At 36.5% G+C, this 20,715-nt stretch overlaps 1 protein-coding gene across 1 annotated transcript; it reads left to right on the plus strand.

The window, feature by feature from the left end:
* The first annotated feature begins 221 nt into the window (after positions 1 to 221).
* Positions 222 to 20,202, plus strand: LOC18097079 (uncharacterized protein At3g06530). The gene is made up of 39 exons (XM_024596409.2): positions 222 to 562; positions 1,850 to 2,063; positions 2,152 to 2,247; positions 2,364 to 2,481; positions 2,568 to 2,741; positions 2,856 to 3,026; positions 3,517 to 3,572; positions 3,739 to 3,828; positions 3,917 to 4,062; positions 4,292 to 4,374; positions 4,471 to 4,596; positions 4,699 to 4,773; positions 5,588 to 5,756; positions 5,971 to 6,110; positions 6,206 to 6,298; positions 6,777 to 6,957; positions 8,144 to 8,235; positions 8,335 to 8,466; positions 8,599 to 8,758; positions 9,967 to 10,100; positions 10,249 to 10,330; positions 10,416 to 10,578; positions 11,306 to 11,381; positions 11,552 to 11,725; positions 11,818 to 11,883; positions 11,983 to 12,087; positions 12,952 to 13,041; positions 13,676 to 13,887; positions 14,009 to 14,210; positions 14,315 to 14,497; positions 14,755 to 14,850; positions 14,954 to 15,021; positions 15,107 to 15,446; positions 15,897 to 16,112; positions 16,540 to 17,181; positions 17,266 to 17,672; positions 18,301 to 18,559; positions 18,900 to 19,070; positions 19,684 to 20,202. Exons 1-39 carry the CDS (start codon positions 403 to 405, stop codon positions 19,912 to 19,914), a joined length of 6,393 nt encoding a protein of 2,130 aa, XP_024452177.2. The 5' UTR covers positions 222 to 402; the 3' UTR covers positions 19,915 to 20,202.
* Positions 20,203 to 20,715: the final 513 nt, after the last annotated feature.

The raw sequence follows: 20,715 nt of genomic DNA on the forward strand, positions 1-20,715 counted from the left end.
GTAACTATTTTATGGCCTATGATGAATTTAATGTATTTTAAAAAATTTCAAAATGGGAATCCCCTGGGTTAGGCCGAATTACCATCGCTAATGGAGGAGAAGTCCAGAAATATGTTGGGCTGGGCTTTCTTATTACCCATGCTTCAGGTCAGACGGACCATGGTCCCAGTTTGCCGCCTTTAATAACAAACGACGCCGTGTGACCATCAAAAGTTCGTAACAAGAAAGAACTATTTCCAACAGCCTGCCCACCATCTTCAAACACTAAAACCCTAAATCCCTCACTCAGTCTGTTAACAAAACCCGCCAGTCCGCTACTGCTTAAAACCCTAAGACCAATAACCTTCTTCTAGGGTTTTAGCCGAACGCCTCCTTAACAAGACTCTCTCCTTGTAAGCAGGCATGACGACAAGTGTAGCTTCTCAATTACAAGCAATCCGGTCAGTGATTCAAACTGGTTTGGAGTCCAAAAAACGTCCCATCACCCGACCCTCCATTTTATTCGATCCTAAAGAAGCTGCTGATCTTGATATCGATACTATACTTGACATTGCACTTTCAGGTTTGTTACTACCTTACTTTAATTACTTCAATTTGACACTCCAAGTGCCAATTTCTGCTTTGTTTTTGCTCAATTTTATGTTTTCTGGCTACATTTTGATTAGGGTTTAGTTTTTAAAACAAGCTGTGGTTGTTTTGTTGATATGTTTTCTGTTTGTTTCTCGAGCAAATTCGTATAAAGTGTGTTTCTTTTTAGCTTTAGGTTACGGAATATGAGAGAAAAGAGAGTTTCTTTGGTTGATTTTTAATTAGGATTTAGATATTCAACTTTTTTTTCATTACCAAATAGTTTTATGTTTGTTTTGCGCGAAATTGTGTTATGAAGTGTGTGTTTTTCTTGTGGTGGGCTGGTGGCAGTGGAGGTGGTTGTGATGAGGTGGTGGTTGTAATCGGATAATATTGTGAGTGGATTAATGTATATAAAATATTTTAAGGAACTTCATGAGATGAAATTATTTTACAACAAATGAATTAAGTTTAAAGATTCACGGTAAAATCTTACGTGGACAAAAACAAACATAGGAAAATCAGGAAAATGCTTTCATTTAAAATATTTTCCAGACAAATGCCTGTAAAAATTTCAGAGGTTTGTAGGTACTTGCAAGTTTTGTTAAATAGATTGATTTTATTACAAGAAGCTGCGGTTGTTTTTGGCTACTTTTTTTCCCTGTAAAATACATGAAACATACATGGGAAAATTAAGAAAACATTTTCATGTAAAATATTTTAAGTTTTGCCCCTTAAATTTCACAGGTTTGTAGGTAAGTTTTGTTCAATAGATTGATTTTATTAAAAGAAGCTGTGGTTGTTTTTGCCTCGTGATTTTCTGTTGGCTTGTCTAGATAATCGGGTATAAGGTGTGATTTTTGTTTTGTTTTTGATTGTCGAGTTTGAGAGAAAAGATGGTTTATTTAGGCCACATTTTGATCAGGGTTTGGCTATTGAGATGGCTTTCTTTTCAATTGCAAAATGAATTTGTGGTTGTTGGTTGCAAAGTTTTTTAGTTTATTCTTGAGAAAATTTGGTATATAGTGTGATTTCTTTTTGTCTTCTGGTTGCTAAATACGAGAAAGAGTTTTTTGGCTGCATTTTGTTTAGAGCTTAGTCATGAATTGTTTTTTTTTTGTTTTTTTGTTTTTTTTGCAAAATTAATTTGGCATGAAGTGTGGCCTTTTTTTTTTTGGCTTTTGGATGGTGCATTTGAGAGAAGATTGTTATTTTAGTTTATGTTTTGATTTGTTTGATCAAATGTGTTTTTTTTTTTTGTTTTGTTTGCTAAATTTCACAGGTTTGGAAGTTCTTGTAAGCGCGGATGAAAGGTTTAAGAACTATAAAAATGATCTGTTTAGTCATAAAAGTAAAGAGTTGGATAGAGAATTGATGACTGGCGAGGAAAATAAGCATATTAACTCGACCATCAGTTCATATTTGAGGTTACTATCTGGACATCTTCAATTGGCTGCATCACTTAGGACACTTGAGTACTTGATACGAAGATACAAGTAAGTATCGTTTGAGGTTTTAATTTAAGGTTATTGTTGAATTTAGCTGTTTGTGTTTTGTAATGTGGAAAATGGTTGGAATTTGCAGGATACATGTATACAATTTCGAGGATTTGATTTTATGCTCATTGCCTTACCATGATACTCATGCATTTGTTCGAATAGTTCAGTTGATTGATACAAGGTGGGGAGATGGATTCTTTGTCAGTCATTGAAAGGATACTAATAGCTTGGTGATGTTTTTTTTTAATTTTGACTTCTTCTTCCACTTCTTTTTTTTTTATCCCGGATATGGTGTAGGAATGGTAAATGGAAGTTTCTAGATGGTGTAAAAGCATCAGGTGCACCGCCACCTAGAAATGTCATGGTGCAGCAGTGTGTTCGAGATATGGGAGTTTTGGAGGCGTTGTGCAACTATGTGAGGGTTTTGATTATTTTGCATCTCTCAGGTTTTTGGTTACTATCTTATTGTGCATGTTTTAATTATAGAATGGTTTGCTGCAGGCATCTCCTGCAAAGAAGTTCCAGCCATCAAGGTCTGTTGTCAGCTTTTGCACAGCAGTGGTCATAGAGGTATTGGGTTCTATAACTACAGTCAATACAGATGTTGTGCAGAGAATCCTTCCATTTGTTATTTCTGGACTTCAGCCTGGCAGCAAAGGAGGTTCAGATCATAAGGTGAGGTTTGAAAGTGCTGTTTTTGAGTCAGGGAAGACACTGTGTTATCTCTTTCTTTTGACTTGCTCTCTTGCTCTTAATTTTATGGTGTATAATTTTTGTACCTCTTTGTAGGCTGCTGCTTTGATGATTGTTTGTCTATTAGCAAATAAGGTTTCCTTGTCTCCAAAACTTGTCAAAAGTTTGATGCGATCAATTGCTGAGATAGCTCAGAAAGATGCAAGCAAGTCAACTGATCTGCAATGGTTTCGTTTGTCAATTATGGCTCTAATAAATCTCGTTCAGGTACTATTTCGTGATCTAATGTTGTTGTGTCAGTAACGTGCTTATGTCAATGCAATGGCTGATTTCTGCATCTGTTGATGTTTTATCAATTTGTGTAGTGTTCGTTTCATATTTTGCCCTTTGTTTTTGCTGCTGTTAGTGCTTTTAAAAAGATGGATTTGGTTTAGTTCTCTTTGCCATTTCTCCATGTGTTTTCATTCATTGGTGTGTGTTACCAACAAGTTACTTTGCTTGTGGATCTTTGTTTCTGAAACTGTGCTAGAGAGGTACAGCCTAATGACTTTGGTTAATATAACTAGTTGACATTGTTTAAATTATGATTTTGATGGATATTGTGAATCATTCTAATTGCTTTCTTAGTCAGGTGGAGGCTCCTTTATGTAAATGGGCTCTCCAATGTCAAACATTTTTCTTGTGTTGTATTGTTGCATAATTTGCCTTCATTCTTATCTACTGATATCATTTTGCAAAAAAAAAATAAAATTGTCAGTTGCAATCAATCGATGTGTTCCCAAAGAAGGTACTGGAGATTTTGAAGGAAACCAGGTACATTTTTGTTGCCTTGAATGTGTGAGCATTGCAAAACTGCATTAAGTCTATGTTCTTGTATCAGTATTTTGGTAACTTTAGATATTCTGGCTGTCAATTTTTTCATTAACTTGTCTCGTCTCGTCTTTTCTATTTTTTTTTTTGTTTGGGTACTTTTTTGAAGGGAAATAGCTGGGGTTCTTATGGGACTTTCTAAGGAGTTCAATATCGATAGATTTCTTGCTGTGCTTTTGGAAGCTCTGGTTGACAACAGGTGTGAACTGTGCTGATTTTTTAAAAGTTTTGCAGATGTATTTCTTCATTTACTTATTGCTTTTGAACCTGTTGTTGTTCTTTCACAGTTCTTCTGATGATACATATCATCATGTTTTGGTATCCATATTGGAGACAGTTCCCATAAAGAATTTTGTTGATCGTGTTGTTTCAAAGGTCCTCTTGTCTTGCATGAAAATGTCTCAGAAAAATAGCAACCCATCATCTCAATCTGGTATGTTACTTGCGCATGTGCTGGAATATTTTTTGGGTACCTATTTATGCAGACACATCAGTGAAGAAGTTTTTGAACTTTAATTCTTTTTTCGGCTGTTCAGCAACTATTCAATTTCTTACCATTCTATTGTGTTTGGAGCTGCTTGTTTGAACCCATCCCATTTAGGGTCATGATTATTTTTTTGACAGTGCCACTTATCATGACTCTTTTGTTCTATTTTTCCCAGGAAGCTGGGCAAAGGACATTCTGATGGTTATTAATAAAATTTATCCATTTGAACTTCATCAAGCTGTTCAGAAGTTTTTGGAGGTCTGTGACTGGCTTCCTTTCTCCCCCACTCTCTCTTGCTCTATCTGTGTTTCTCTCTCTCTCTCAATGTTTTGTTGGTCCATTTTTTCCTGATAGGACACCAAAGTGCAATCCAAAAATGATGATGCAGTTTTTGAGATTTGCAAAATGTTGGATGGGAACTTGGATATGTCAGCTTCCATCTCTGATTCTAAAATTTGGCTTGCTTTGCACCATCCAAAGGTATTCTCTACTAGGATTGCATTTGTAGAATAGGATATGTTTGGCAGTTGTTTCCATTTTGCATATTGCTAACCCTTCTTATGTTTTTGTAATTTCCTACAGGCTGAGGTCCGGCGTGCTACATTGTCTGGTTTAAACAGACATGTTGATCTGAAAAACATGGCTGTTGATTCAAAGGTAATATTTGGTGCATTTCATTTTATTTCTTCCTTGTTGTTTCCACTGTTAAAGGTGGTGGATACATGCACTCTCTATAGTATCCCTGACATAAGTAGCTATTTTTATTTTATTTTTTGGGGATAAAGATACTTGAACCTGGACATTCCAACTCCTAGAGTTTTAATCCTTGAATTCTTAGGTACTGGACCAATACCTCATTGGATCTGCTTCTTTCCTTAATTGGTTACTTTGGTGCATTATTCTACTCTTTGCTGGAATTATATACTCTGCTCATGTGAATAGTTGATACTTTTATGCTAGAAATGCAATTTTCTTTTTTAAGTTGATACAAAGTTCTTTCTGCCAGCCTGTTTTGATCATCCTTTTAAGCTAAGCTGTGATGTTCAACATTTTGTTTCTTTTTCTATAATGTTTTGTGCAATATGGTGTTTATACATTTAGGCTAGTCTTTTCTCCCTCTAAAACCTAATTCCGCATTCCTTAAAACTCTTTACATGTACTTCTGGGAGGCACCTCTTGAACACAGAAGGTTTATTCCATTGCTAGCTAGCAGTTTCCCATTATCAACTTCCCAATTTTTTCAATATTTGGAGAGCTGTTCGTTGAATAAATCAATTTAAAACTTCTGAGTGGCATTTTTGGACATGCTGATTAAGTGGAATAATTCTTATGTGCTGTATTGGTTGGATTTGGTGAATGTGATAGCATGTGATATCCTTCTAGAACCATGCTGTCCGTCAAAATGTTACATCCTCCAGGTTGATTTATAAAAAAAGTATTTGATTTTTCTTTTGACTTGCATTTGATTCAGAGGCTTGTAACCATTCAAGATGCTGTATTGTGCCAACTTCGTGATGATGACCTAACAGTTGTTCAAGCAGCTTTATCTCTTAAAGGATTGTCTGAAATCATCAGTCCTTCTGATCTTCTCAAAGCATTAGATGGCGTGCTTAAAAAATGTGTTAGCACCCTAAGGTCAGGTATGTGTGACTAGTTCATAATGCCTTTTCTTGTACATTTGATTAACTATTTGGCCTCCTCATTCTGCATCATGTATAATATTAGTATTTTGCTCCACTAATTGAAACTCGACTACTAGTTTGAACCTTAATGGTTGTGAACAACTTAGTTTTACTCTTACAAATAGCTGCTCTAGCACAATTTCTAATCTTATTTCATTTCTGACATTGGCAGGTGCATCAGATAAAGCTGCTTTAGCTAATGACGTTGCAATTGCATTTTTGAAGACTGCTGTCTCAACATTTCATGATCAGATTGATTATTCAAAGAAACTTGCTGCCATGATGTTTCCTCTTCTCCTAATTTTTCAAAAGGTTTTTCTTTTCTCTTATTCTTATGTTAAATCGAGCAATATGGTTCCTTCTTGTCTTCCTTGTTATTTGTTGACTTCTCCAAGTTATACAAGCAGACACAGAGCCTAAATTTGGAGGTCTTGGAATTAGTGAAAGAAGTGAAGTGGCCATTTTATAATGATCTCACCGCTGTTTCCTCTGAAGTGGTGGTAAGTTTTTTCGAGCTCTTTTTTTATCGCTTTCTCCTGACATGATTCAACTTGATAATATAGCCAATTTATTTTATTCATTATCGGTGGTGTTTAATTTTGCATACCTGCCAATTTTTTCGTCATTGTAGTGGATATATAATTTAATGTTGCCAAGGAAAAGAATGGTATCCAAGAATTATCCAGTTGCCAAGTTTTAAATCTCTTTAACACGAACTCTTGATGTTATTTGTTGAAACAAATTAATACTATTGGGTCAATCAATTGGTATCTCACTGTGTTAGTCGGATGTTGACCTTTAGGTCCCTTCATGGTGTCTAGTAGGTTTCTGTGGTTGAGAAAATTGTGGTAAATGAGGTGGAAGTTCTTTTTTCTTTTCAGTTCCTGCTGTCATTTCTGTAACTTCATTATTTGAAGTTTGATTTATGACTGTATCATCTAATACTTGCATGTTACAATTTGGAGAAAAAAAATGCAGAAATTACAACAGGAAGTTATATCTTCGATCAACATGAAGATTGTTAATGGCTTGGCAGAAACATTTTCAATGCACCCAGGTAAGTATATGACCTGGCTTGTCGACAGCTCCAGTGACTGTACTGTCTCGAAGACGCTTCTGCTCTTGGTTCTGATGCAATCATTTATTAGGCCAAAGAATAGTAAGTTTCTGCTCTGTTATAAGAACATTTTCTGTTCTTGTACTTTTTTGTAAGAACATTGTCTCTCCCTTGGCTCATAACATTCCTTGAATTGTATGAACTGCTAGTTGTTGAAGTGCATTTCTATCAACTTCCACACCTCCCCAAACTGGACCTAATTTTGAGTTTGAGCTATATTGATTCACATTTGGTTTATGATCGGGCTAAATGGAGAAAAGGATCCATATAGCTGACCTCAGCTAGTTTGGGTTTGAGGCTTAGTTGTTGTTTTCACTTTTGACCTATCACTTGTCTTGCATAGAAATTTGCAAAAAAAAATAAAAAATATCAAACCTGGAATTTGAACAGCAGTAATGATGGCATCAGAATTAAGTAGATTGTACAGCTAATCCCTAAGAATGTTCTATTGAGTGGCTTGCTGTTTTGGTAGTAAGATTTCTGTATGACGTATTTGTTGATGTGGAATGAAACAGTTAGGAGGATTGAAGGCAGATTATAATGATGTAAGTGACTGTCTTATAGAAGTGCTTGCCAAAGCTCTGTACAAATGTTCTTAGGAAAGTTGTATCAGCATGTTGAGGTTTCTCCTTAGTGTTCACTTTGTGTAGGTGCTTGTTTCACATAGTTATGATATTATATGTTTTGAACCCGGAACAATTCACAATCTAAACTCTTCACAAGAAGCATGTAAAGGTTCTTAAACATGTTTTCTTAGGAAGCAGTCTTCATGTCTAGTGGGCCAAGTGTTCCCAAATTGAGGTAAATTCCTAGACAAATGCCTCAGAAATGTGGAAGATGCCAGCTACTGCTATTTATCAACTAATATTGGCATGTTTTTTGAACACTGCGCTGGATTGCGCAGGTCTTAGATTCAATATCACCATATCATGGCCTTGGATCTGCTTCAGGTCTGACAGGAAGGTCTCTTTTTGAACCCTTTTATGCCAGGCACCAAGTTGGACATTGTCTGCCCTGAAAGTCTTCAGTTACTAGTTCAATGCTACAACCTACAGTAGTTCTATTGCTGAATCCTTGGTTTGCGTCATATTGTTTGTTATCGACTATCATTTTTATATCTTGTTTAATGAGACTGTTATCACTTTCAATTTTTTGTGTCTGTATCATTTGTGCTTTTGCTTTCCAGAAATGCTGTGACAAGAATTGTTTTTTTTTTCTTGCATGATAGAAAGTGAGCAATTCTCAGCACTTTTTGAAGCTTTCTTTTCTTTTCTGAAGACCGAGTGGGAGCTGCAGTCTGCAGTTGTTTCTGGGAATGAGGTTGGTTGACATGGTTTCTTACTGTGTATCCTAAGTTTGATTTTGATTTTGATTCTGGTTGTGCTATTCCCTCATTTTTTGGTATGTGCCTGCTGACAGTTCAATAATGAAATGCTTCAATGGGATTGTGGAAGGTTCCTAGATCAGCTGTTTGACACCGATCTTAAGGCATTAAATATTAATATCCTAATCTGCACCTTTTGGAGGTTACTGGAGGCTTTTACTTCAATGGTAGGCCCATATATTTTTTGGTTGGTGGTGCCTTCCCCCTTCCGGCATTTTTTTGTGGCTAGTTCTTGAATCCTTAAAACTTTTACCTGGATACAAGACAATCATTGAAAATGTTAATTTTTACATTCTCAGGAGGACAATCAGCAGTTGATTAGCAGCAGACATACAGATTTATTTGTCTTTTTCTCGAACTCTCAGTCCAAGCATTTTTTCAAGGAGCATCTTCATTACCTTGTTACAAAATGCAAGATCTCTCCTATTGATTTTCTGTCTGGTTTTTACACTAATGAAGGTAATTTTTTGGCTGGCTTACTGCATTACTCGATATATCATTCTTACTTAATCTAGAAGTCATTCATAGCTCATTTATGGATTTTCTTCTGATGTTTCTCTTCTCACATATTAAATTTAAAGGCTGATTATCAAGTCTTTCTTCCCAGCTATCATTCTCTCTTTCATTTTATTCACTTGTTCACTTTTGTTTTCTTTCCAATGATGTTCACAAATTCAATAGTTGTCTGTGGGATTGGGGTCTTTTTGGAGATTTGCTGTTCTTGATTTTGTTGTACGCTGACCATTGATGATGAGACTTCAGTGAGGTTTAATTAGTCCCGCCAAGTTTCTTTGAAGTATGGAAGTATATTGTGCATAACTCTGTGCTGAATCCTTTGTTAATAGAAAGAATAATGGGGTGAAAACATGAACTGAAAGATGAACTCCTGTATGGATTGTGTAAGATTTATAATTTTAATGGAAGGGAGAGATGCAGGAAAAGGAGAGATGGAAGGTAGGGTATAGAGAAGAAGCTACAGAAATCCTACTAGATATAGTTTGCAGAGGCTGAGATGGAGGTTCGAATATGTTCACTTCAATTGCTGTATAACAATTCAAATTATGTCATTGTAACTGTTTAATTAGAGAAATAGGTAGTAGGAAATCCTTGAATGTAATATAATTTGTCAGAAGAAAACAGAAAAGTTAGGTGGTGTTGAAGTGAACTTAATTTGTTTTTGCACATGCTGTTAACTCATTGATGATTAGTCAGGTTCCTTTTGCAATTCGATCTGGAACTGTAATAAAAAAGAAAGGTGATAATGTGATTTTAGTTTCAGGATGCCAATTGTATCGTTTTCCATTGAGAAAGTTGTCCATATGTTATGTATATTTCTCGATTCCTGGTTATTGAATCTGGTGGTACATTCTTCTTCTATTTGGTAACTCATTTGTGTGATAATGATGTTATACATGTACGGTTCACTGATCAAGGATGTGGTGCCATTACTCTGTTATGGTCCCACCATCAAGACTGTTACCATCCCATGAACCATTTTGGCACTGTTTTATGTCTTGCTTCTCTGTTCTGTTTGTCAAATAGTTCCCTGATGGATTGATTTTTCTGGTTGGTGTAAATTCTTGAGGTTCTATGACAGTCTAATTGTTGAATGAGCTGAATCTCTAGCAGCAATGACATGTTCTTATCCTGGATATTTCATCTTGCAGACATTTCCATTACTGTCCAAGTTGAGAGCCTTCATTGTCTTGCATTCCTTTGCTCAGAACCCGACGATAGATTGCTGCTTCAGCTTCTATTCAGTTTCCCCTCACTTCTTGTTCCTCTTGCCTCTGATAGCCAGGTTTTTTCTCGAACCTTTTGGTTCTTTGATGCTTCTCATGCATTCTAATTATTGTTCTGAACATGCTGATTACCATTTGAATCTTTTGCTGGGTTAGCGGTATATACATTCATAGTCTGATTCCATAAGACCAATGCCTTTATTTCAGGATCTCAGGATTGCTTCCATGGGCTGCATTGAAGGGTTATCTGCTCTGTCACATCGCGCTGACTATTTAAGCAAGAAAAATGGTATTTCTGGTGATATTAAATTTCATATAGGCTGTCCTTGTCTTTCTCAGTTGTACAGATATATTCTGAACAGAATAAATAACAGGGAACAATGCAAATTGGAGTCATTTTCTTGATGAGTTATTGGGCCTGATTGTGCAACAAAAAAGGCTTATATTATCAGACAGTAATTTTCTACCCTCGTTTTTGTGCTGTTTGCTTGGCTCATCCAGGAATAGCCTTCTGGTACCACAAAATGTTGAACAAAGGTAATTCATCCAGTGTATTATTTCTTCCCCTCATGGTGGTATGCCTGAATTTTCTGTATAAATTTGATCCTTTGCACAGAATAACTGCAATAGATTTATGTCGAGAAGCTGGTAAATTGTAAGGGCAGGCTAAGGTGAGCCTGTGGATGCTTGGCTGACATAGAAGCAGCCCTGTCTGGCTGTTTTGGCATGAGTTGACCTGGCCTCTTCTGAATCTTCAAAACTTATCATTTCCCCCTAGTAGTCTTCCCCCTTTCTCTTAATGACCAGATGTGTTTACCATTGACTAATAAAACATTCCACTTCTGCCATCTCTTTAAGTGATTTGTAAATGAAGTCAGAAGTTGTGGTTTTGAACCTTTTTATGCTATAAAATTATTTTGAACAATAGCCTGAGCACCTGGAATCATTTGTCAGTCTGTTTTTTATGCTGTATCTTTGATATTTAAATATTGTGCGCCAAATGCTATTGCATAGATGGCCGCTGTTTTTTGCATATTAAACAGGCTTAAGACTGACATAGAGTTTACATATCTTAATCTCTTAACCAGTACAATGCTTCATCTCGGCTATGAAGCTCAAGAAATTTTTCTTATCATTCTCTTTTGGTTTGTGCTCAATTTATAAGATTCTTTAGGATGTGATAGTTCTCATCATGATCATCATGCTGATTTTTATTTAATAGGAGTTCGTTACTCTCAACTTTTTACTTAACATACCATTTCAGATTTGATCAATCTACAAAAGAAAAGATTCTTGCCTTTGTCTTGGGGTCTGGACTTCAACTTTCCTCGTTTGCAAAGGTTTGCCCTGTTATTGTCTTCTTTTTTTTCGTTCTTGAACTGGTCTTTGATTGTTCTATCATTTCCAGTTTTTCTATTAAAACTCCTCAGTACAGGTGTCATAATTGTCCTCTTTTGAATAGTAGGATTTCTTAGTTGGAAAAAAAATTGACTGGGTGTGCATTTGGCAGATGATGATTATATCTTTGCTTAAAGGAATGGGCAGTGCGTTACTGCATGTTAAAGAAGCTGAGTCATTGCTGTCTCAACTTCTGAAAAGACGCCGTCAATATTATTTCGAGGTGGACCGGTCATCCCAGAAATTGTCCAAAACCGAAGTCAAGATCTTGTGCCTTCTACTGGAGGTAAATGCATAGACATGTTTCTTGAATTATTTTTTCCTGTGGTATAATCATCTCTTTTGCCCAATGCCAATCCCATTGTCTTCCTGTATTAGGTTTGTGCCATGCCTCCATCACTGGAGGGGCATGCTTGTGAAGATTATCTATTAAAGGCCCTGCAAGTAAGAAGCTGTTTATAGCTTGTTTGGACAGATGTAATTTGATATTAATGGTTCTGTCTTCTCTTTGTTGTTAATGCTTGTTATTGTTTGTTCTTCCAGCTGGATGGGCTCTCTTCTGAAGAATTTGCCATTATAGAACCTTGCATTACTGTTTTGCAGAAGCTAAGTGCCCCATTATACAGTGGATTGACAACTGAAAAACAGGTTCCTTTTTCTATTCTTTCTTTATAAGAAAAAGAAATTCTATTAGAAGTGATGGAATAAATACTAAAAAGTAGGAAGGTGAGATTTCCTGCTTAAAAACAGAAAGAGAAACTACCGACGGGCACAAAGCTAAAACTCCAAAACCCAGCTCTATCTCTTCGATGTCTGCTAGGGAGACACTTTTAATGGCTGCTCTGGCAGAGCACCAAATTGAAGCTAGAACAACTAATTACTGGTTGTCATGCTACATTGTTGTGATAATTATTTTAAGTAGGGTTGTGGAACAACAGAAGAATATATGTGTACATGCTGTCACTGGGTTATCTATTTTAAAACTGGTGTTGATTCAAGGTAATGTTGGTCAAATTGAACATTTCAAGGGGAATGTGCATTTATCTTGAGAATCCAGATTAAATTGATATTGACCATCTCTTTTTTGGAATTCACTGCTCAGTGGAAAAAATGGAGAAAATATGTTTATCTGTTGAAAACTCTTCCATTATTTAAACAAAAATATTGCAATAAGTAGAGTGTGGAGGACGGACCAGGTCTTTTGAAGTTGAGGACACTCTAGAGAATTGGAAAAGGCACCTGTCCAAACTAATAAAAAAATTTGTATTGTTAAACATATCCTGTAGCAGTTGCATATATCTTTCTAAAATGTTCTATGCAACCACGAAACTTTCACAATGAAGTGCACATAAAATATTTCTAATTTTTCAATGTAGAGAAGGTTCTTTGTTTCTCTTGTGTATCTATGAAAGGCCAATGTGGTAATCAGTTGGTTTGCCTAGTGATTTTTATGAAGTAGAGTAGAACCTTATGCTTTCTTTTATTTACTATTTTTTTTTGTGTGTTGAGCAGGAGCTTCTATTTCGTGAGCTTGTGATTTTGTTTCGCAATGCTAATGGTGATATACAAAATGCAACAAGAGAGGCCTTGATGCGCTTAAATGTTTGTTCTCTTCTTATTTGCATACTTAAGTTTTTCTCCTCTCTTTTAGTGGATTGTGCTTAAACTAACAAGGCCTTGCATTTAATGTTGGTTCTTGCTACTTCTGTGAGCACACATACATCTGTATGCTGATCAGCCTTGTAGTAGCTAGAGAGTTTGATTATGAAGCCAATAACAACTGAAATGTATGATGTTGTATGAAGTTGGTGGTGATAGACCTTGTATGTTTTACAAAACCATGACCTTGTGGGTTGTTCTTTAACATATGATAGATATGTGATATATTACATGAGCTTTATGGATTACATATTTATTAATACATGCTAAGTTGGAACAAGATAAGAGTCTGTGTTTCACATTTGTTGGATTGAATTTGGTATATCTTTTGTAAAATCTAAATTTCATACAAACCTTGATGGTTGACATAAATTCTCAAGGGAGCTGGGAGTAATTACATTGGGGCCACTTGAACTCGATTGCTCATATTTTGCCAACTAGCATGTTTGCTTGGCTTTCTTTAGCTTATTTAATGCTATTTTGGGGATTTTTTCCCCGGAGATGTTTGGAACATGTGATTGTATGAAAAACAAACTGTTTTTGTGATATTTGACTGCCACATTTGTGGATAATGCAGATTACCTGCTCTACGGTAGTCCATACAATCAAATTCATATTCGAACAAGAAAGTCGTATAGGTGGTTCTGCATCCGGGAAGAAGAAAAGGAAATCTATAGTACATCAAACATCCACCTTAGATGGTGATGTGGTTTGTAAAGTAGAAACTGCATTATGCTTGCTAAGCTCCCTCCTTGACATATTGATTCTCAAGAAAGATATTGCTAGCAGGTCTGTTTAAATAATTGTACCTTAATTCTTCATAATTAGTTTATGGTCAATAATTGATGGCTCTACCATTCAATATAATGAAGTGTGTATTTTCTCGGAAATTTTATACAATGGAATGTAGGGAGCATCTGATAGGGCCCTTATTCAAACTTCTTGAGAAAATCTTTTCGGATGATTGGATGCCTGCCCGAGATGAAAACTGGATCAAAGCTTCATATGGAGTTTCCCAGACTGGGTCTAGCACAATTTGTTACACTCAGCAAACACTTCTACTTGTTCTTGAAGATATTATCGGTTCACTTAAAAATGTAATCCCATTAAAGGTATGTTGAATTCCTTGCAGTTGGAAAGATATGATGTGTCTGTTTCTGCCTGTTTGATTTCATGCTTGTTCCTTTGAAATTGGTGTAACCCTTCTTTTTTCCAGGATGACATAACAAATAAAATCAATATCAAATTGTTGATCATGTGTGCCCGGTCTGCTAAGCATGGAGTCGTCCGCAACCATGTATTTTCACTGTTATCATCCATTGTAAAGGTTGTTCCAGAGAATATAATGGGGTATATATTGGATATATTTACCGTTGCTGGAGAATCAACTGTTTCACAGGTTTGTTCATATATGCACAGGTCTTGTACAACTTGGCAATTTGTTTGAAGGAAAGGCTTTCGAAATTTATGTAGATGTAGAACAATTTCAAACTAACACGTTTTTTTGAGAAAGTTGTGGCTTCAACCTAATTTTATTGTTCGATTGCCTTATTGTGGATAAAGAAATTTTAGAATAAAATAGTAACCAAATATTATTGAGATTGTTTTGCACGGATCTGCATGCTAATCGTTGTTTTTTTCCATGAACATGTACAGATTGACAGCCATTCACAACATGTGTTTGAGGATCTTATATCTGCAGTTGTCCCCTGCTGGCTGGCTGAGACACGCAACACAGACAAATTGCTCCAGGTAATCTATAAGACTAGCTTTCCTCTGCGCTCTCCTCCTCTTGTGCATTGGATGTAGTTGCTGTGAAACCGATTATCTGAGTTGGGCTGCATTGTGTCTTCAGGTTTTTGTGAATGTATTGCCCAAAATTGCTGAGCATAGGAGGCTGTCAATCGTCGTGTACTTGTTGAGGTATTACCTATTTACCATTCAAATTTTATGATCCCTAACAGCTCTTTTCATTTTTTTTTTGTTAAATTCAAATTCTTCTCTGCAGGACTTTGGGTGAACATAATAGCTTGGCTTCGTTGCTTGCCCTTCTTTTCCGGTCCTTAGTTTCTAGGAAAGGACTCTCCCTCCTTGATGAAACAAATGATCTTACATCTTCTGCAGAGAGAGAGTGGGAGTATGCATTTGCAATTCGGATATGTGAGCAATATTCATGCAGGATTTGGCTTCCCTCCCTTGTTCCTCTGCTTCAACTAATAGGAGCTGGCAATTCATGCCAAGAAATTTTTATGGAATTGCTATTTGCAACAGAATTTATTTTACACAAGTTAGAAGATCCAGAATTCTCTTTCAAACTTGATTCAAGCGAGGATTCAGATAAAATTCAGGTTGCTGATTCTTCACTTGAAACAAATTTAATGCATAAATTTAGTAATGCTTGGAAGGAAATTTTTGAATGGTCTGTGTCTCTCATTTTGCCATCATCTGGTAATTTTGCCTGCCTTTGACTCTGGAACTGCAGGACATTCTAAACACAACATGTCTCAGTAGTTGCTGTAATATCATATGTAGGGGCCTCAGAAGCTTTCACCTTCTGTTTATTGACCTGAGATATTCTTGGTAATGTGCATGAAGGTTGAACATAGTCGTTACATCCCAACTTTTCAGTCTCATATGATAAGCATAGTCATCTAGATTTCTTCTTCTGGTGTAACTATCATTGTGCTGTGTTTTTATATCATCTGGTATGTATTTGAATGAGGAGAAAGACACTGGAGCAATTCTACACATGTTGACCTAGTAAAAATGATTTGATTTCTTTTGGTGCTAACCTGCAGGAAACCCTTCAAGAACTTTTGGAGCACGTTGTTTGCCTTTCACAACTAAGCGATTTGAGAAGAAAACAAATAAATGTGCCTGTTAGAGTCAGAAAGGAAATGAAAGAGTGTATGCATGGTGTTTTGAGGTCTACTACAGCTGTTATGATCCCCTCCGCATACTTCAGAGGCATCATTAGTTTGCTTTGCAATTCAGATGGAAATGTGAAAAAGAAGGTACTATTGATGTGCATAGCAATGTGATCTTCACACAAACAGTATTTAGGAGTTTCTAGTGCACCCGCACGCACCCCTTGGACTGTATCTCTATGTTTCTTTTTGGACTTGGATCAATAACCTGACATCTAGGGCCCTGAAAGGACATATCCAACGCTTAAATAGAAATGAAAGCATCTTCTGTTAATTCCACTGCCTCTCCTTGTTCCTTTTTTTTAGTGTCACGGGAAAATGCAAGGAAAAAAATGATTATTGTAGGTATTTGCCTAAAAATTGTGCTGAATATGTCAAACCTGTTTTATGAGTGTGGATGGGTAGGCATGCATGTGCATTATATAAATGTTCCGTTCAAGTCCTCACTTGTTACCTGTGTGCTAAATGGTGGACTCTTTAGTAACATATTTCACTGTGCTTTGCTTGCAATCAGGCTCTTGGGCTTCTTTCTGAGACGTTGAAGAAGCGTGAGTCAATTAAAACGAAACACAAGGGAAGAAGAGATTCCATTGCAAGTTCAATTACTGATTGGTTCCATGTGGATGGGAGTACCCTCGACTCTTTTCAGCAGATGTGTTTGGAAATTGCTCGGCTAATTGATGATACAATGGATGACTCAGATACCTCCTTGAAACTGTCAGCAGTTTCTACACTGGAAGTTTTGGCCCATAGATTTTCTTCTAATTATTCTGTCTTCAGCATGTGCCTTCCATCTATCACAAAAGGCATTTGTTCGAACAACTTGGCTATTTCTTCTAGCTGCCTTCGAACAACTGGTGCTCTAGTCGATGCTCTTGGGCCAAGAGCATTTGTTCAGCTTCCTCAAATAATGGAGAATGTGATAAAAACTTCTAGCAAATTCTCTGCTGCACTGTCTCTTCCTGAAGAATCTCTCATGCTCTCTATTCTTCTTGCTTTAGAAGCTGTTGTAGACAAGCTGGGTGGTTTCCTCAATCCATATCTTGAAGATATTATACGACTCGTGGTGCATGGTCCTGAGTACACATCAGGATCAAAAATGAAACTGAGACAGAAAGCTGATGCAGTACGGAAGCTGCTTACTGAGAAGATCCCTGTAAGATTTGACAAACTCAGATATTAATGTGAATTATGATCTGTTGTTGCTCAAGTAACGTCAATACTGATTTTTTCCATGCAGGTTCGACTAGCTCTTCCACCGTTGTTGAAGATGTATCCTGATACTGTGGAGGCTGGGGATTCAAGTTTGGCAGTTTTCTTTGAAATGCTTGGAAGCTTAGTCGGTACAATGGACAGATCATCTGTTGGTGGTTATAATGAAACCATTTTTGACCTCTGCTTGCGTGCTCTTGATCTTCGTCGTCAACATCCTGTTTCAATTCAAAATATTGATCTAGTTGAGAAAAGCATTATCAATGCAATGATTGCTCTGACAATGAAACTTACGGAGACCATGTTTAAGCCGCTCTTTATTAGAAGTATTGAATGGGCTGAGTCATATGTAGAAGAAAATGACAGTAAGGACAATGTTATAGATAGGGCCATATCTTTCTATGGTCTGGTAAACAAACTTGCTGAGAATCATCGGTGAGTCAATATATACATGTTTTATTCAGGCTTTTTTCACTTTCAGTCTTGACATGGATTTCTTATTCTTACTCTTGGTTTTGTATTATTTTCGTCTGTTGGTAGCTGAACTTTGAGCCATGGATCTCTACTTTGTCAATCAATATTTGTGCTCTAAATTATAATCATTCCAGGTCAACAACTCATATGACATCTTGACATGTTTTCATGTGTTTTTTAATCCAACTTCATGCTAAAATAATTCCCTAATGTTTGCTGTAATCGTAAACATGCACCTGCCTAGATGGATTTGTACGACTCTGCAAGTTTGTTGTTTTATCAGCTAGTGTTATAGTGAATTGGTCCTGGTCTTAAATGTTTGGCCATCTAAACATTAGGGAACTTTTAGGATACTTTTGTTTGGTTATTGCATGCTAAGGAAATATAACTTGCGTGAATCAAGCTCTGAATGTGTTCTATAAGTGCATTTTAATTAAAAATGCTATTATGAGATGCAAATTTTCTACTTGTTTTGATTTCTCAGCACCCAATTAATTAGTTTGGGATTGAGGATTTGTTGTATCAGAATACTGAGATGTGAAGTGAATTGTTTGAAGCGAGCACCTAAATAATGTCATCTAAAGTGCAGGTCTCTGTTCGTCAGTTACTTTGAGTACTTGCTAGAGGGTTGTGTTCGGCATCTTACCAATATTGTAAAGCCTAAAGGTGCTGGTTTGATTCAAAAGAAAAAGAAAGCTAAGATTCAGGAAGCTGGAAGTGATATAAAAGAGAACAGTGTCCTAACACTTAAAAGCTGGCATCTCAGGGCTTTGGTCATTTCAGCTTTACATAAATGCTTTTTGTACGACACTGGGAGCCGGAAGTTTCTTGATTCGTCAAAATTTCAGGTTAGCAAATCATTAAATCTCTATCCTTTGTTTGTACAACTTTTTCACTTGTACTTTGTTATTCTCAAGTACGTAAATAGATTTACCTATTTTATAACATATTATGGTTCAAGCAAATTTATTATTTATGTTTCAATTTTAATTATATGATCTTGTCAACTCGGACTTTCTCTTGTTGAATCAAGTACCCAAAGTAATTTGAATGTGAGACTGTAATGTGGTACTATCCCCCTTCATTTATGCACCAACAAAAATTTCTTTTAAGGACTGTCTGAATTATTTTTGCATCCATTCCCTTACTGTCATTTTTTAACTGATTTATACCTGCATGAATCTGTAGGTTCTGTTGAAGCCCATTGTATCACAGCTTATAGCCGAACCACCAGCATTACTGGAAGAGCATCCAAGTATCCCATCAGTTAACGAAGTTGATGAATTGTTGGTAGTTTGTATAGGTCAAATGGCAGTTACTGCAGGAACTGATCTTCTTTGGAAGCCCCTGAACCATGAGGTGATCTCTAGAACTGTTTTTTTTTCTTTCTTTGCATGCATTTGTGTCAATCCTCTGGGGTGGGCCTCAATTTGGATGATTATCTGTTGAAATGCTAAATGCAAGATGAGTTTTGGCCTTAATCACCTGATCCAATGGAAATATGCCTCTATATGCATACAAGCAAAATTCTTCAATGTGAGGGATCTAGGAGGAGTTTATTCATTACCAATGAAAGAAAAATGCAGTTGCCGGTAGTTTTTTTTTTACAGTTATCTAATCTTGTTTCCAATTAGTTTTTTGCAAGTTTTTCCTGTTCTGGATTGCTGAATAAATTGAGTAAAACTGATCAATTGTTATAGTTTTATTTTAGTGTTTGCTCAAAGAGGTAAAGCTATTAACGGGCTATGGTTTTATTTTCATGTCTTTTACTTGCTTCCAACCTTGCCTGAACCTCGTTTTCTGACCTGCTCACATGTTCTGATACCCACCTGGAATCTGAGCCAACCTCCCCTCCTTCCCTCCCTCATCAGATATATATTTACTCCTTTCTTATGTCTTCCATTCAATTCAGAGTTGCCTATTTAAATTCTTTAAGCAAGCAATGAGAACCAAATTTGTTGTCACTTTGCAGGTATTGTTGCAAACTCGGAGTGACAAGATACGATCTCGAATTCTAGGACTGAGAATTGTTAAATATCTTATGGATAACCTGAAAGATGAATATTTGGTCTTCCTGCCTGAAACCATCCCATTCCTTGGTGAATTGCTCGAGGACTTGGAGTTACCTGTTAAATCTCTGGCCCAGGATGTTCTAAAGGAAATGGAGTCCATGAGTGGTGAAAGCCTTCAGCAATATCTCTGATTTTGCTTATTCAGTGCCCAATACGATATAGTTATGCTGAGCTAATGTATGTAATGTTATGTTTTGACGGAAAGGGCACATCACAATTTTGAATTTATAGAAGATTTAGGTCAACTACCCAGCTTAATCTTTTGCTTGGTTTCTGTGAGGTTAGGAAGTCTACAGCGCCATGGTGTTGAGTACTTGGGTGCAAGAAATTTGTTATCAAGCCATGGATACTTGTCTGTATCACTGTACAAGCAACAGTGCTATTATATATGGAAGCAATTCTTTTCATGTCTTTTAAAATATGGAAATACATTGGCTGAGGAAAGTTTGGCCATGAGTTGCCCAGTGATGGTTTCCTGCAGTATTCAGGTTTTACCAGTAGTGAGAAATACTTCACTGCCATTGTATTGAAAATTTTGTTCTGCTTCTATTTGAATGTCGCCATCTCTATAACGTGATATACAGGTAAGCGATAGATATCCAAGATTGCACTCCATACTTTTTAGTCACACCTCATCTTGGTTTTTTTTTTTTTTTTCCGGCTTCGTTTTTAGCAGGGTGCTGAATGCGAGTTCGTGGAGCCTAGGTGGCGCAACAAGATTTTTGTTAATGGTGGATACCATGCTAACTTCAAGGCTAAGCCCAGAATTACTCACTTCATTCATGCGAGTAATCAACAGTGCTCCACTACTGATAACAAAGAACTCTGACTGCAAACAATACTTATCTATTGCTAGTAATCATCAATGTTGAAACCATTTTGACTTTCTTTGACAAAGTTAAGTGCCTGCAACCATCTCCATCTTCTCTAGT

The sequence above is a fragment of the Populus trichocarpa genome, chromosome 3 (genome assembly GCF_000002775.5).
Source record: "Populus trichocarpa isolate Nisqually-1 chromosome 3, P.trichocarpa_v4.1, whole genome shotgun sequence".
Lineage (NCBI taxonomy): Eukaryota > Viridiplantae > Streptophyta > Magnoliopsida > Malpighiales > Salicaceae > Populus > Populus trichocarpa.

Bases quoted from the DNA above. Each gene is read 5' to 3' on its own strand.
- LOC18097079 (XM_024596409.2), top strand. From the start codon at position 403: ATGACGACAAGTGTAGCTTCTCAATTACAAGCAATCCGGTCAGTGATT. The intron at 3,573-3,738 runs GTACATTTTTGT...ACTTTTTTGAAG, and splicing joins GAGATTTTGAAGGAAACCAG to GGAAATAGCTGGGGTTCTTA. The intron at 3,829-3,916 runs GTGTGAACTGTG...GTTCTTTCACAG, and splicing joins GAAGCTCTGGTTGACAACAG to TTCTTCTGATGATACATATC.